This window comes from Fringilla coelebs (assembly GCF_963513975.1).
Source record: "Fringilla coelebs genome assembly, chromosome: 14".
Lineage (NCBI taxonomy): Eukaryota > Metazoa > Chordata > Aves > Passeriformes > Fringillidae > Fringilla > Fringilla coelebs.
In genome coordinates this window covers 11271826-11288368 of record NC_140040.1, presented here as the reverse complement: position 1 = coordinate 11288368, position 16543 = coordinate 11271826, and the positions used below count along the sequence as shown (strand labels likewise).

General features: G+C 39.3%; 1 protein-coding gene across 1 annotated transcript in view; it reads right to left on the bottom strand.

Moving 5' to 3' along the window:
- The window catches only part of TOX3 (TOX high mobility group box family member 3), a 74302-nt gene that overhangs the window by 11500 nt on the left and 46259 nt on the right, over positions 1–16543 (bottom strand). The window contains exons 2-3 of the mRNA XM_084214911.1: positions 13267–13332; positions 9097–9351 (exon numbers count right to left, since the gene is read on the bottom strand). Coding sequence (XP_084071037.1) covers positions 9097–9351; positions 13267–13332 — 321 coding nt within the window. The remainder of the gene's footprint in view (positions 1–9096; positions 9352–13266; positions 13333–16543) is intronic.

The following is a 16543-nucleotide window of genomic DNA, read 5'->3' as shown; positions in this document are numbered from 1 at the left end:
AGGATGCTTTTCTCTGTCAGAGATTAAATCCTTACTTAATAGAATACAAAACAGTTGCACTTGGTACTGCCACCACTGAAGAAGTGTCCTTCCTCCCCCCTGCACACACACCATCATCACTAATAGAGCTGTCAAACTGCAGTTATCAGGAGATCCTACAAGCAGCAGCTTCTTTTCTCTGGCAGTGAAAAAACTCCCATGTTCCACTTCATGTCTCTGTAGAAAAGTAAAGTTACCTAATTTGATTCCTAAAAAAAGTGTACAAGAGACAGTACATGACAATTTGTAAAATAAAAATATATCTTCATCTGGATCTAAGAGATGGGTTGGTGACAAGAGGTTCACATTTTATTGCCTGAAAAACATGAAGAATGTGCCATTTTTTGGTCTGTGTGCCCATCCAGTCCCTCTACTCTCTTCTGTTTACACATAAACCATAGAAGAGACATGAAAAGAAAAAAAACCAATAAAACAAAAAAACCAAACCAAATTAACTTGAGGGCCCACTGATTTGTTCCTTAAAACTGAACAGCTAATTTTGGGGGTCATGGGGGTCATACAGGATAGGTATTCTCAAAATCAAGGCACTCATTTGTGGTACAACTTCTTGCACTTACACAGACTTGTTATATAACATACTGCATAATCTACTGCATATATATACTGCATAGATAATGGAACCTGGCAATGCAAAATATCAATTCTGTGCCTGCCCACCCCAGGCCTGGAATTCTGCCCCTTTTTGGTTTGTGCATAGGCACCTGGGATGTTTCCTGCAGCAATTTTCACCACTGAGCACTTGCAAGGCACACACTGCAAATGTCACTAACGCAGGGGTGACAGGGCTGGGAGGTGCAGTGTGAGACCAGCAGAGCACAAGTGAAGACCCCTTCTGTGGAAGCACACTCAGGGGTTGGGCAGGAGGAGCACAGTGACACCAGGCAGTGCAGCACCACCTGCATCACCTGAGATGTGGTTCCAAGCAGGAAGGTGCCAGGGACAGGGCCAAGCACCCAGTACCTGCCACACCAACACCCCTCCAGGTGCCAGGGCTCACTCACTACCTCTGCAAGGTGGTGCTGTGGCCTCTGCTGGACCCAGTCACTCACAGCACACTCAGCTGTGAGTCTCTACCAAAACCCTGTGCTCCCTGGGGAGGAAACACAGCTCACAGCGAGGTCAAAATCACACAACTACCAAGGACTTGTCTCTGAAATTCTTACAATTCTTTATTCAAATTCTTACTGGAGATGCCCCACCACCCTATCCTGGAGTGTTTTCTCTTTGGGAACTTTGTTCTTACCCAGTTACTTTCCTGTGAGCCTGCAGATTGCTCACATGACCCCAACCCAGGCTAGAGAGGTCGTGCTTCTTGGTTGCCTCATTTGCTATCGAGTCCTTCTGCTCTTGCAGACAAGGACAGGCTGGCCACAGACCTCCACCCCTCCACAGTGGCTGCTGCTGCTGTTTTAGCACCCCCTAATTCACAACTTCTTTATAATTGAATATTGACACCATTTTGTAGAGGCATTTTAAAACAGACTCCCTACTCTCTTGCTCCCAAGCTTCTACCATACTTTAAAGCATCTTGAATCACACCCCTCTTGGACAAGGCACCCACCAGCACGATCACAATACATGTGTGACTCAGATCACAGATCTGGGCTCTGCTCTGATGAGTCTCTTGGCATGAGGAGCTTCTCTCCAAATTAGCAGCACAAGTTTAGGTCTGCTGTGTGCAAACAGTGACGACACATTGCAAACAAATCCTGGAGAGTTGAAATTAAGTCCCAGAACGTCAGATAAACGCTGTTAGCAGTTTTGTTACAACCTCCACAGCTCAGGTGCTTCAGCTCCCAAATCAAAGGCAGACTTCAAAGGTCCTTAATATGCAGTAAGGAACGTGGGGAGAGAGTGTGAGGGAGCATGACAACTAACAAACATTATCAAAGGTAACAAGAATTGTGCAAGGAGCTGCAGAGGGACAGACTCAGGGGTTACATGGCATTTTTATGTTTAAAAATTGCTACAAGTGTTGGTAGCGATGTTCAGGGACTTGTTTCCTTTAGGTTTTGGGTATTTTTCTTTTCTGTGAGGCTTGTTTGTTTAGTTGTTGGTTTCTGAAGTAAACCAGGAAAGCAGGTCTCATTATCTTTTGTATTATCAGACCCAGGTATGTTTTTCTTCCCGCTACCTGACCACACGGAGTAATTAAACACTCAAAAAAGACTTCACATTTCTTCAACGCTTCCAAACTTGAAGTGGAAGCTGAGTATTGGGTAAGCTGTTCAGGGGGAAACATGAGTGGCAGCAGCAGAGAATAGCAGGAATTTCAAAGGAAGTTTTAAAATTACCCACGAGCGAGGGTGGCTGGACCCAACAAAGCCTTTGGCCAGGTACAGCACATCCAGACCAGCTGCCTCATTCAGCTCGCTTATGGAAACAGCACCTGATTTTAGAGTCCAAACTCAGGATGCAGAATAGCTTACAGCCATGGCCTAGGCTTAATGCACAATTGGTGTCCACAGCCATATACATCTGAGTTCCTTCTGAGCTCAGTTCTTGGGAACATCAGACACTCAGCTTCCGCTCCAATTCCTGACAGCTTTCCCAGTGAGCCAGATCCTTTCCCCCAGATTCATATGGCACCTCACAATGTTTTCTGGAGCTGATGGATCTTGCTTTAGGTACTTTTATTATAAAATAGTCACATTCTCTTTTCCCAGACTGTTCCAATGTTACTGTGCTTCTTTTCTTTTATGCAGGAGTCCCTCATGACTGCAACAGGCAATAACCTACCTGTTTCAATTTTTATTATTTTTTAGTTTAGTTTAATGCCTGCTCTCCAGTCTTTGGCAACTGCTGCCACTTTGTTTCCTATGGACAGGTCCTCTCCAGTAGTTACTATGAGTGGCCTATTTTCAAGAACAGCAGAAGACATTTCCCTCTCTCACTAACAGGGGACCCATTCATTGGTCAATGAGAAGAGAGCATGTCTCAGAAAAATGGCTCTACATTATCCACACTGAGAATTACAATGTCACTGAGGATATGAAAATCTTCACACTATGTTTAGCAGGACAGCACCATCTTCCCATCAGGCCAAAGCCACAGCATGGCCCCGTGCCAGAGCCTCTGCTGCCTCCAGGGCTCTCAGCCTGTCCCCCACCAGCCCCCAGGTGCTCTGGAAGGTAACTGCAAAACACCCAGCTGCCTCATCAGGGGTAGGATAAAATATTCGATTCCACAGCAGACAAAAAGGAAGTACTTTGTGAAGACTCTGAAGTTCATCCACAAAGCACCCAGCCCTGAGCTGTGTCCCAGCCAGAGCTGCCAACTGAGACCTAAAGGTCTCAATTTCCAGAGCATCCCTCTTGTTCTGTACATGGCCAAATGTCACTGCTCAGAGCTGCCCAAGCATCCTTTAATTCAGGGTTGCTCGAGATTAATTTGTCCTGGTACCACAAATTCTGCAAACCAGTGGCAATAACAGCTGCCATTTCTGCTGGGAAAGGCCAATACAAGCCAAACTAACACTGCTGATTTAGAGCTTGGCAACTCACCACAGCAATACAAGAAAAAATAGAAGAGAATCTCTTTTTTCTAGTAAGAGTAATTGCTACTTCTATAAACTAATACCCAGAAACTTGTGAAATTTGTTGTACATTTTGCATCACAGATGACAATAAACACATCCATAACAATAACAAGGGCTTGTTTTAATAAACCATTCCAGGCGTTAAACACATTAATGGCCCATGAAATAACTGTTTCATCTGCAACACATTAAACAATGTTGTTATAACATTTTATTAATTGAAAACCTACTCCATTCTCTCCAGATAGGAGATTACTGACTGGTTATTAAAAGAAATAAGTTCCTTTATAAAGGAAAATGAAAACTATAAATGACAGGTACCCAATCAGGTGAGTAGGGAAATAACTATCTTTTGCCAGTTTCAAAGCAACATTTTTAGCTTTTAGTTTTCCAATCTTATGTTGATCTATTCACTCAAAATTCATTAGTAATTTGGGAATTTAAGCTACTAAAAAAGATTATGAGCTGTAAGTAAAAGGCACCACTGTTCTGAAACATTAATAATATTTCTATTGTATGCAGCCTTCAATAAGCTCAAATTTGCACCTCATCTCTTTAAAGCCACATTCTTGAGATGTTTATTTTAAAAGTCTCTTCTTCAAATAAAAGCAATAGTCACAATTGTGTCTTTGATTTAAGCACAGTGCCACTCCTATGGAGTAATATAATTAAAGATGAACATATTCCACTACGAATTAACCTTAACTGTGCAGAATCCTGACTGCACTAGCAGCACTGCAACAATTATAAAATATAAACAGGCTCAAATCTTCATCAAATAGGAAATACATTTTCTCTAACAGCATAAGTAATGTAGTGAGCAATATATATAAAACTATCAGTCTGTTTCTCTAACAATTGTACATTTTTGAATAAAAGAAAAAATCAGACTGAAAAAAGACAATTATTTTACTGTCTGTTTCTTAGATATCAGAAAGAGAATTTTGAAATTCATCAAAGCTAACCTTCTGTTATGTACAACAGGCTAAGCTGAAAAGAATGTTAACAAGTTCAATTTTCATTCAATCAGCACTACTGCTCTCTGAAATGTTTCATTGCAGGAAAGAAATAAAAATAATCTATATGGTAATTATGAGGATGAATCCCCCAGTAACTTTCAGCTACATGAAAGGTCAGTTCTATTCAAGATATTTTATCAGTCCCCTGCACATACTCCTGTCCTGTCATTTTAAATCTGAACAGCATTTTATTTTCCCATTTACAGCTACCTGCAGAATTAAGTACTTAAGCCAAATAAGAAAAAAAAAAAAAAAAAAAAAGAAATGTTGAATGCTGGCAAAGGCTATAATAGCATGGAGATAAATCGTTCAGCTGCTCTCTCTCAAGCCTCTGGGGCTGCAGATTTTTCTTCTCCTGGTGCACTGTGGGTATTCAAAACTTGTTCAACATGATTTCATTTCATTTCAGGCACTGCCTGAGAAAACTAAATTACAGAATCAATCATACAGAAGGTCAGAGTGAGACTTCATTACAAGTATTGCATGCTTGCATGAATATCTTTCATTTATGACTGACCCAATATGTCACAATAGCTGTCTAGTAAAAATAATCCACTTTCTGAAATTGATGTACTACTGATGTCAATGCTACTCAGCAGGCTGGGCAGATTAGAGAGAGGTGTTAAAAAAAGGAACCCTCAGGAGCAAAACTTGTAGTTTTATAGAATTGCCACAGTTTGCAGATTAAAATAATTTTTTATGGGCAGCTCAACAGAAAACAGAGCATTAATATAAAATATTGGGGGTTGATTTTTAATGAGGATATTGCTGTTGATTTCTGCTTATTTATATTCAAGTATTTATAGGGATAATATTTGCATCATGTAAATCCGTGCATTCTTTGAAGTCAAACGTACATCAACACTCCATTTTTCAGTGACTCCTTTTTGAACATCAGAATTTTATTTGCATGTTATTAAAATATTAAAATTAATCAAACTGCCTCCGTTTTATCTCCTCTTTTTGTTGCTGTTGACTGTTTTTAAACGTTAAAAAATGCTGGAAAGATAAATGCGTTGTGTTTGTTGCCAGTAATAATGAAGTTAATCAGCATTGTGACAAATTGTCACTCTTTCCATAGTACATATATCAAAATAGCATAAACAATGGTTAACTCACCAATACAATCTTTAGTAATTGCTAGGTCACATTTATGCTGAGAATAAATATATAGATATCTTTCTTGCATCATGAATTCTATTTTCAATATAATAGTACATAAAGAATATGTTAAACCTTTTTCCTTTCTCTTTTTTGTTTTCCAAGTGTGTGTCTTCCTGTGAGTAATATGTGAGATACTTGCAGAAGCATTATGTGGTACCTAGCCAACTCCATACCCTCAGGGAGACATAGGAAAACCTTGACATAACCTATTTTTAACCATGCCTCTGGCGATTCTGCATTCAAGTTTATAGGTGAACATGTCAGGTAGTACATAGAAAAAAGCCAAAGACACACAGTATTAATCATAATTCTGTCCAAGCCCATTTTATTTTTTCAACATTTGTGATTTAAAATCTCATGACATTTCTCAAGGTGAAATTCTTCTAGCAGGCTTTGCAACAGGGTAGGACTACATTTACCTAAATTAAATATTGCTTACAGCAAAGCCCTCTAATGCTTCACGAGATAAGCAATAAATTCAATGCAGTCAATATTAAAATTATGTAAGTTTGTATTCAGCTCAAGAAGCTTTAGTGATTAGCAGTACACCATTAATACAGTGTTTAAATAAGACTATCCCAGTATCGCTGGATAAGAACATTGCTCTGTAAGTGTATACGAACATCATAATTATTTTACAACCCCATCTTTAGTTCTTTCAGATATAGTAAATTCAATTGACCATGAAATGAAATTTCATAGTCAAAATGCCTCCTTTACATTTTTTTATTGCTGCAATAAAGTTTTTATAGCTCCAAGGCAAGGTAATTCATGAAATGTCTAATTTAAGGATGAATTCTAATATTATTAATAAATATTTACCAGTTTAATAAAGTGCACATTTTCTACATAAAATATGATATAATGTTTTCATTTTTTATTTTTGAAATACAGATTAACTGCTGGAAAATTTGACTGCTGAAGAGAGCTATGTGAGTTCAGGGGAAAGCTATGTAAGGACCCTCTGTTAATGTTTTTTTTAAACTTCCCAAAGCTACCTAGCATTTATAAGCAGAAGAGAAAAAGTCTACTGAGTAGAATACAATGGCAGGGGCCACTCCATCTCACAGCATGAAACAAACCAAGCAGTTGTGGGGAATGTCTGACATACAAACCTCCCTATGTGGCTCCTCCATATCAAATCACACAATTCCTCGTCGATTCTCTGCAGCGAAACTGTGGCACACAAGTTCCCAATCCATAGCTTTGAACTGGAAATCACCCTAAAAATACCACTGGACTACTGGGGTAAGAAGGCAGGAGCTTCTCTGCATCTTTTCACTGACCTGTATGGGAACAAATCTTACCAATGCAGTCAGTGCAAACTGTGCCATTAATTTCTACACTGCACAGTTGAGGGAAAAGGCAAATATTTGAAGCCTCCCATTCAGCACCAGAAGAGGTGAGTGAAGGAATAGATAATCTAGAGGCCTCTTCTGGTTGGGAGTGTTAAGTTGACAGCATTTACTCATGGAAGAATCACATTCAGTAAAAGGTTGCAAAACTAAGGGAAAAACTGGATAAGGTTACAAACCACTGGATAACATTGAGGGGATACTGGGACACATAACACCAATCCAGCCCACAATATTTTCTGACCAGTTTCGTTGTATTCAGTGCACACAAACTCCATTACTTTTGTTTTCAGGCACAACATTCCTAACTCTCAGGTTTTATTAATCTGATCTTCCTTCAGAAATTACCCAATATGTACAGTGCAAAATGAGATCTAGAACAAATACCACATCCTTCAAGGCCTGTTTTAGGCAGTGCCCATTTTGGATCCCCAGAATGACTAAATTCTGTATCTCCTAAGTAATGAAGCTTGTGCTTCACTCTGCATTAGTGCTAGCTACTCTTCATGACCTCCAAAGAAATATTGAAATTTGCAGTGAAGTCAGCAGCCTGTAGAATTACAGAGAAATATTTACTGCCTGTTGGTTTGTAAATCTTTAATTAATTTTCACTTGCCAGAATAATAAAAAAAGAAATCACAACATAACGACACAACCTTTATTACAGTCCAGCAGTAAATATGTATTTTCACTATGCCAAGTTCAGCAAAAGGTCCTATATAAAAGAGCTAATCAGAAAAAAATACAGTTGATGTAAAATATCTTTTCAAGCTAACCATTCACTCGCTCTTCAATGTGCAACACAGAAACTAATTCTAATTGTAAGCACTGAGTTTAAAATGCTGAGTAGGATAAACTGGCTCACAGCTGTGTCTCATGGCTGGCAGTGTGGATGTTCCTGCACAAAGCTCTCAGAAACTGGGAGATTCCCTGAGCCCACAGGGAAACACTGCAACAACATGGGAACTGCCCCACACACCTCCCTTGGAACTGCAGCCCTACAGTGTCTACAGGCTCTGGAGGAAACTCCACACAGCCCTGCTTTTGATTGCTCTAATTAACTCCCAGTCCCCATCACTCAGCTCTTGCACACCCAGATCGTGCCTCCCTGTTCTTGAGGGCTCAGACACAGCCCACCAAGAGACCACCCTGCCTCAGCCTCTGTGGCCAGCCAGAGCACTGGACAAAACAAAGCCTTTTATGGCCCTCTATTTCTGAGTGTTGTCATCCCTGTCACTTCTATTATGAGTTTAAAAAAATGAAGTAATTCCCTTTTATAAAGATTTAGCCCATGGAATATACAGGATATAGGGAAACACGTTGCTTTTTCCCTGCTGCCATACTGTGTGTGGCTCTCCTTCTGAACTACTGTCAATACTGCACTCTCAAAATATCCTGAAGGATGTCAGATGTGGGTCCTACACTTCAAACATAGACAATTCATTCTAAATGTTGTAGTTCACCCTGGCCAACACTATGATCTTTCAATTCTAGATGCCAGTGCCAACTGTGTAACACATTTTTGAACTTTAGGAGCACTGGGGATGCACACGATGCCAATGGACATGGGCTTCCAAGTCCATTCCAAAAATGAAAATTCTGTGTTTCTAAAGCCTGACCTCTTTTTCACAAGAGATCTGTTCACAAACCATACAGCATTGCACTGTACATTAACAAACATGTTTATCTTGCTGAAACCACCAGTATTTAACCCTTAACCATTTGGCAACTGCCTTAGGGAGCTGAGTAATAACCAATCACTGTTTGCTGTGTAACAACACGTGTGTCATCGTTCATCCAGAACACGCCTGTACCACGACACAGAACAGCGGCAAAACCTCGGTCAGGCACCCAAGGAAACACACAAGTCTTCTGGGGGGTGAATGAAAACTGAGAGATGGCACAGACCTACATGTGACAGACACCATTAGGCAATGGGAACACAAAGAGCCAGACCTACCATATGCAATCCATTGCTGTGGATGACGCCGTCCTGCTCCACGAGATTCCGGGATATTGTAATAGAGGGAAGATCCAAGCTCTGGGGGGGAAACTGAGGCGTGAATTCATTTCCTTGAGCAGGCAGCTGGTCACCAAGGCCCTGAAAGGGGAGCAGTATATCTGCCATGCCCAGTGAGGGGTCTGACTCTGGCGGGGGGGTAATGGGTGGGATTTCAAACTCCTCATCGCCAAGGCTCGGCGTATGGAACGTCTGCTGGAAAAGGACAGGACAAGGCAAAGAGTGTTAGGGCACACAGGGCTCAGCAGTCACCTCCACACCTGAAATCCAAATCTTAGTTTTTTCTCAAAAGCAAAATCTATAATAACCAACAAAATTTTTAAGTCTCATATGCTGAGTGGGCCTGTGGATCATTCTGATTAAAGATTTAAGTCTCATTATCATATGGCTTAAGTGGAGTATCAGTATTAACAGTTTTTTAATGTGTACTTAATTAGCAACATCTGTCCGTTGTTAGTCCGAATATCAGCTACATCAGATTTGGCTGAATAACAAACTGCCCCTTTATTGATATGTTAGTAAAACAGCACAAACAGCTTACATTACTCTCACGCTTCATAAAACACACACTGACAATTTCGTAGCACACACACACAACAGGAATTCAGCACTGACCATTTTACATCTTTTGTTTGCTTTTATCCACCAACAAACATGAAATACGACCATTCTTTATTTCTTTTCCATCCCCAAAATACAGTGAAGCCTTTTAAACACAGGTTGCAATTTGGAGGAGAGATGTATGAAAGCGTGAGGGTGATTACAGCAGCTTCCAGTGCTTTCTGAAGCAAGCCAGCTTTGTTTGAACAGTAGGTTTGTTATGAACTAAACACCTGTTAAGATGCCTTGAGCAAAACATTTACTGCCAGTTATCTTCAGGGTTTGTGCATGTTTGTACGTGTGCATGTGTCTGTCAAAGATAATCTTTATTCAGAGGCTGTATCTGGCTTCAACGTTGCTGACTTTTATTTAGGAAACAAATGAGCTACGCTTATTCAAATTTTTTGAGAGTTAAATGAACTTTCATGTATTATTTCAGGTCCACTGCTACTTAATAATAGAAATTCAGTGCTTGAAATTAGGCCATTTTAAATGTACCCAAATCAGGACTGCCTTGATCAAATTGGGCAGTTGGCAATCCTAAAATAGGCACTCTTGTCTTGTTCTGGACATGCAAGGCTGCTCTGGGATTTGTTTGTTTGCATTCGTTCAGGATTCAGGTTGGGGCGGAAGGGAGAATTGTTTTATGTATTAATTACATTGTTTGAAAGAGTGACTTAATGCCAGTTAATTTAAAAATGATAAGTTCAGTGAAAGATCTCATTAACTGCTGCAAATTGTCATCCTTCAAACTGTTAATGATGATATAAATTAATAACCGCTTGAGAGAAGATGGAAACTGAAACACAAGAAAAACCTTTGCTTGCATATAGAACCTGTCAGCTGTCATTATTGGTCTCACACCAGAAATGATGGGGTCCCAGATTGCTGCAGTCTGCAGCACCATCAGAGTCTGCTGAGACTGTGCCCATCTCCTCCAACTGCAAGGCTGTAACTCAATTCAGGATGTGAAGGCTGGGCCTGGATTAGGGAGATGTTTGACTCCCCCACTGCTATATTACAAAAGGTGTGAATTTTTCTTCTCAAGGACCCCGTGATTCACAAACACAAAGGATGGATTGGCCAGGAGAAGTGGTTGGCTAATGAACATAACCCTATGGCTGCATTTGCAGTTATTTTGGCACTAATGTGGTCTAGTAACAGATGCAACTGTAATTTGTGACTCATTTGCTACCCCATTACTGCTTAATGAAATCTAACATATCACATTAACAATACGGATAAACACTCATTCTTGATATGTGGCATTTGGCTGTTTTCATTACCACTGTAATTAACACTTGAAATATTATTTCAATAAATATTTAAGGTGCTTTAAAATGAGTCTTAGTAATCATGACATAGAGACAGAAAACATAAAGCAATTGTGTGGCTTCTAAGCCTGAATGTGCTCTAAGATTACACTCTTAAGGCATTATTTACAGAAATAAAATGGGATTCTAGCTCAGCAGTGCTCAGGCCCAAAATAATACCGAGAAAGCTACATTCATGTTAATGCAAAACCACTATAATTAAATACATTGTAATGCAGTAATTGCAAAGTAAGGTTCATGCTTTAATACAAACAGTAACACTTAATCATATTTTTATTCCTTGTTCAAGCAAAAGGGTTCAGTGAAATCAGTATTATTATGGTACATTTGAACCTCTCTTTACTTGACATATTTATGAGATATTAGTTATTATAAGAACTGGATCTTTTTTCCCCATCTAACAGAATAATTCCAGAACAGCTGCAGAAATATATAACACATCTAGATAATAATAAATTCTTTTACTTAGGAAGGTAGCATTCATCTTAATACTTACAGCTTAATACTTATAGCTACAAATGGGAGAGTAAATTGATGAATACATTAACATTTTAAAATCTGAATTTAATTCTGAGTGTGTAATTTATCCGAATATGTATATATCTTTAAAAAAAACAACAAAAAAAACCCTAACATATAACAGACATAAGATTGAGAATTAAATAGATGTAATCTAAGAAGAAAGCAAGCCCCTTAGTGAAGTAGCCTTAAATCCAAATCACTGGGCTATTCAGTCTGTAAAAAGAGCCTGAATAGTATGCAATTTGGGACTGCAGAAAGGTGATGTTATGACCAAAAGATGGTATAACATTTGTGAGATTTATCTTACCAATCACATTTTTTAAAGTTATTAACTTTTCAATTATTTATATCTTACACATATATTAAAATAAAAAACCAAACAAAAACCTGTGTGCATGGTTAAATGCCATCTGTACTGAAATGTTCAAAACATTTGTTCCTTTTGATAAAAATGCAAATCTGGAGAACTGTTGTATCAACATATAACAGCCAATGTCTGACACGGTGAATTATCACAGCTGGAATTAAATTGTCTCTGAACAGCTGCTGGCAGCAGAGCTTTCATCAATGTTTGATTCAAATGTAGGAAAGAAATTCTACAGAAAGAAACATCATGTTGTCATTACAGATGGGGTTTGTGTTCATTATCACAAATAACACTAGAGCTAGTGCCAAATAATATTCCCTTATCTAAGCAGTCTTGCTGGGTAAAAAGAAATGGTGACCATTGTATAAATGATTCATAAAATCCTACCCTTAATTCCAACCTTCATACTTATTGTTACACCTTTCTGCTTATTTTCTCTGAGGTCACTTTTAGAAGTGCACAGGAATACCTGAGACTGAGCCCCAGTTACAACACAAAAATCAGGGCTGCCTGGTTTTTACCCTTCCCTCATGCTGGGAAGATCATTTATGACATGCACCCTCTAAACACTTCTTGTTCTCCATATTGCTGTGCACATGCTAGTAAGAGCTTGGGTTTTGAGGATGAGCAAAGGCATTTCTGTCTGGGCTTGGGGTTGGGATCAGCGTGTTGATGTCTTTTAACTGGTTATAAGGTGGCCCCACCTAGCAGATACATGGAGCCTGCAGTTCCCACACTTTCTCCTGTTTCCATTCTCAAAGGCAGTGATCGAATACATCATCTCCACAACCCAGCCAGCCTCCACCAGCCCAGCCTCTGGGTTGTTGTGGACCCTGGATTCAAAAGATTCTTGATGTAGCACATACACTTCAGGCAACAGGGCTGGCTTTGGTTTTCTATGTCATGTGAGTATTGAGAACCCAAATTAAACCATTTGTATCTATAACAAAAATTAGAACATTAGCTAGTAATGACTATTACTAAGCTTGCTTTCAAAGTGTACACCTACTGTGCCTTTTATTTGTTTCCTTCTGTTCATAATTTTTTTCCATACATAAAGCAGATTTGTTTCTATTGACATGCTATGTAAGTAACAGCCTTATGGACAGCTAAATTGACTGGTAATGGAGAGCTGTCAGGTTATTTTCTTTCTCATTAAAGTCTTTATTTTGTGCTCCATAAAACACACAGAAATTCAGCACTTCACTCTTCATCCATTCAAAGTCTGTTAAATTATCACCGCAAACAGCAGAATATGAGCATAGATAAAAAAATAAAAACATCTACCTCATTTGCAGCAAGAAATGCATTATTTGCCTCTGCCATGTTCATGTAGTTGTTATTGTTTCCAAACTGAAAGAAAAATAAATATTTGGATTTAATGTATGCCATGATAAACTTTTCTTTACCCCATCACTGGCATAGAAAAGGTTGGGGGAAGAAAACAAAAACAACAAAACCAAAACAACAAACAGATAAAAAGTATTTGCAGATGTTCTTTGAAGTCAGAATTCAACTGGATTCAACATCATCATCATTATTATTGTTATTGTTATTATTGTTATTGTTATACATTCTCTGCATCCCCCCAGTCTTTATAAGGAAGATATTCATGTGTATCTCTCCAACATTTTTTGCCCATGCAGTAACGCCACCCCAGAGACCTAAAGGTGGCTTTGGAAATTAGGAATCTGTTAGGAAGACACCCCCAGGAAAGACATTTCTACTCTAGTACATGCTTTTTGATGCACATTACAACATTTCTGCCAGTGATCCTGACCCAGAGGACTGCTGCAGCCAGAAGTAGCTTTTGTATTCCTACTCCAAGCAGACCTGGCTCCAAAGAGCTGAAGGCCAGTAAGGAGAAGAATGAGAATCTGCAATGCTGTTCCTGAAGTCCCACTCTTTCCACAAAATTGAAAAGCCAAACAATCCCCCTTTGTTTATCTTTCACTCCAGTGGAGCCCCCACTCTCCCAGTGACATTAACCCCAGAACATTTTGCAGATCAGAGACACTGTCTGACACCGAGGTGTGCCCAGTGCCCCTTGCTCCCACTGAGGAGCGGCTCTCATTCCCCATGCCAGTGATCACAAGGGATTTCCTTTGATGCCAGTCATTTCCAGCTTTCCAGTATGAACATTTGTTGAGGAAGATAGGTACTTTTACTTCTACAGACTGAGCAGAGACAAGAAAGAGAATTATCAGCATAATACTGTGCCTTATGCCCTTGAACATCCTTTCCAAAGGCATGTAGGCTGGTAACCAGTCCTGCACATGTTCCCAGAGGAGGGAGGCATCCAGAGCCTTTGCTTCAAGGAACAGACAGCAGGCATGCCAGGCACCCACAGTAAAACAGGCATTTCCCATGTGCACCTTGCCCCTACCAGGCACAGAGCACAGAGCAAGGCAGAGTGCTAAGGGAAGGAAAAGCCCCCGTGCCACCCCTGCCACATCACTGCTGCTAAAGCCACTCTGAGAATTCCTCCCCCAACTCCCATTTTCTAGTTTAATAAAACAAATCTTTTTAGGAAGGCTTTGTTTTATCTTATCTTGCCTGAACTTGGTGGACCTGCACCCCCCTCCTCAGCCCCACAACAGCAAGCACTCCCAACAGCAGCACAAGCTCTGCAACCAGTGTGTGGGCAGGGGGGACCATGAGCTTGCACAGCTTGTTCTTTCCAAGCAAGAAACTCTGGTGTGCTTTCAGAGCAGCTGAACCTGTCCTGAAAGGAAAACCACTTTGCTTCAGCTCCATTTGCTACAGCTGCACTTGGTGCCTGACTGCTTTTAGCAGTGAAATGTTTCAGACTCTCCAGTTTCTCACTGGAAGGACCAGTGATCCTTTCAAGAAAGGCTCTTTCCCTGAAAATTCAAACATTCACTTCTGGCAATAAGATAAAGTTAAAAGGAGATTAAAAAAAAAAGAATTGGAGCCTTGTGTACCTGATGAATTGTCAGATTGACTAAACAGGACATCAACCAAATTAGGAGACACTCATAGGGAGGGAAGGAATACAAAATGAGATCCTTCATTCTCAAGTAACAAATTCCATTTGTGTACTTATCATTCTGAATCTTTCAACCTATAACACATGTTAAGCAACAGAGGCCTTAGCACAATATGTAGGCTGCCTCATAGCTATTAAAACTCTGTTATCCCCAGCTATGCAGATACTCAAATAATGTCATCCATTTTTTAAAAGCCCAGATGTCACCCATGTTTGGAGATTAAAAAATTCAAGTAAAATTGCACATTCAAATGACTGTTTTGGCACATAGGGATGTGTGTGTGGATTTGTTGCACAAAGACACTGCCTCAGCTCAACAGTGCGATCGACAGGATAGAATTTTTCATGTCACTTCATGGCAAACTAAGAATGATTTACATGAAAAACTCAAATGGCTCAAACAGAGCTGTTCTTTCTACAGGAAAAAAAAAAAAAAGGAAAAAAAAGAAATCAAGTTTTCAAAGGATACCTAAGGGCAAAGGTACATTAGGCAAGCATTACTCTAACACTGGATGAATAAGTGGGGACAAACCCTACCCTATTTTAATGGCCCTAGCACCCTAAGGGCTCCAGTGCCTCAAAACAGAAAAGTGGCTGATATTTTCCTTGAAGAATAAAATTCTACATTGTTTTGATGGACATATATTGCTCCCAGCACAGTTACTGCTTTCTGATTGCCAGGGTAGTTTTCTTCTTTTTTGTTTTATTAAAGTAAAACAAAGGGGGAGAGTGACAATTTAATTTTCCATTTTATTAAGACTGTGGAAGCAAATGATGTAACGAAAAATGTCAAAGCTAAAAGTTACAGGTACATATCCTTCAAGTAATTCTGTTCTTAGGTTAATATTTAAGAGCCCAATTTGTATGACTCAGGAAATGATGTCAGAAACTGGACTATTTCAGCTTTTGTAAGGATGGATCACAACTAATATTCTTCACATTTATTTTTTGTCTCTGAACTAGAAATTCATTGAAGGCACATAACAATTATCAGTGAGTATTTCTAAGATTAAACTTCCATATTATCTAATGGTACCTATAACAACAAAAGAAAATAAAATGGTTATTATCTTAAGGACCTAAACAATTCAAAAAACAAATTAAGCTTAGAGTGAAATAAGAACTGGGTTAGAAATCCTCTTCTGAACAGTTAGTCTGCGAATGTAATTACTGAAGAAACTACAGCTAATCAGCTGTGAATTGTATCCATTAATTAGTATTTGCCCTGGAGAAATAAGAAAAATCAGTAACAATGTTAACACTGCAATGCACTGATGAGTACTGAAACACAGGGCCCTCAGCATTTAGTCAAGCAGGTGGCTCCAATGGTCCAAGTAATTTAAAAAGCTCTCACCTGAAGTGCAGAGCTGGAATTACAAAGCACTTCTTGCATATCTTTGTATCTATATAAGGCTATAATTAATGGCTTTTAATTTAGAAACACTTTGTGATCAGCTGGGAACAGTTATAAATCATTCTAAATAGAACAACGGGTTCTTGCCTATTTTAGTAAAATATTTTTTTGTGGAAACACTCTTGTTGCAGACAGTATTT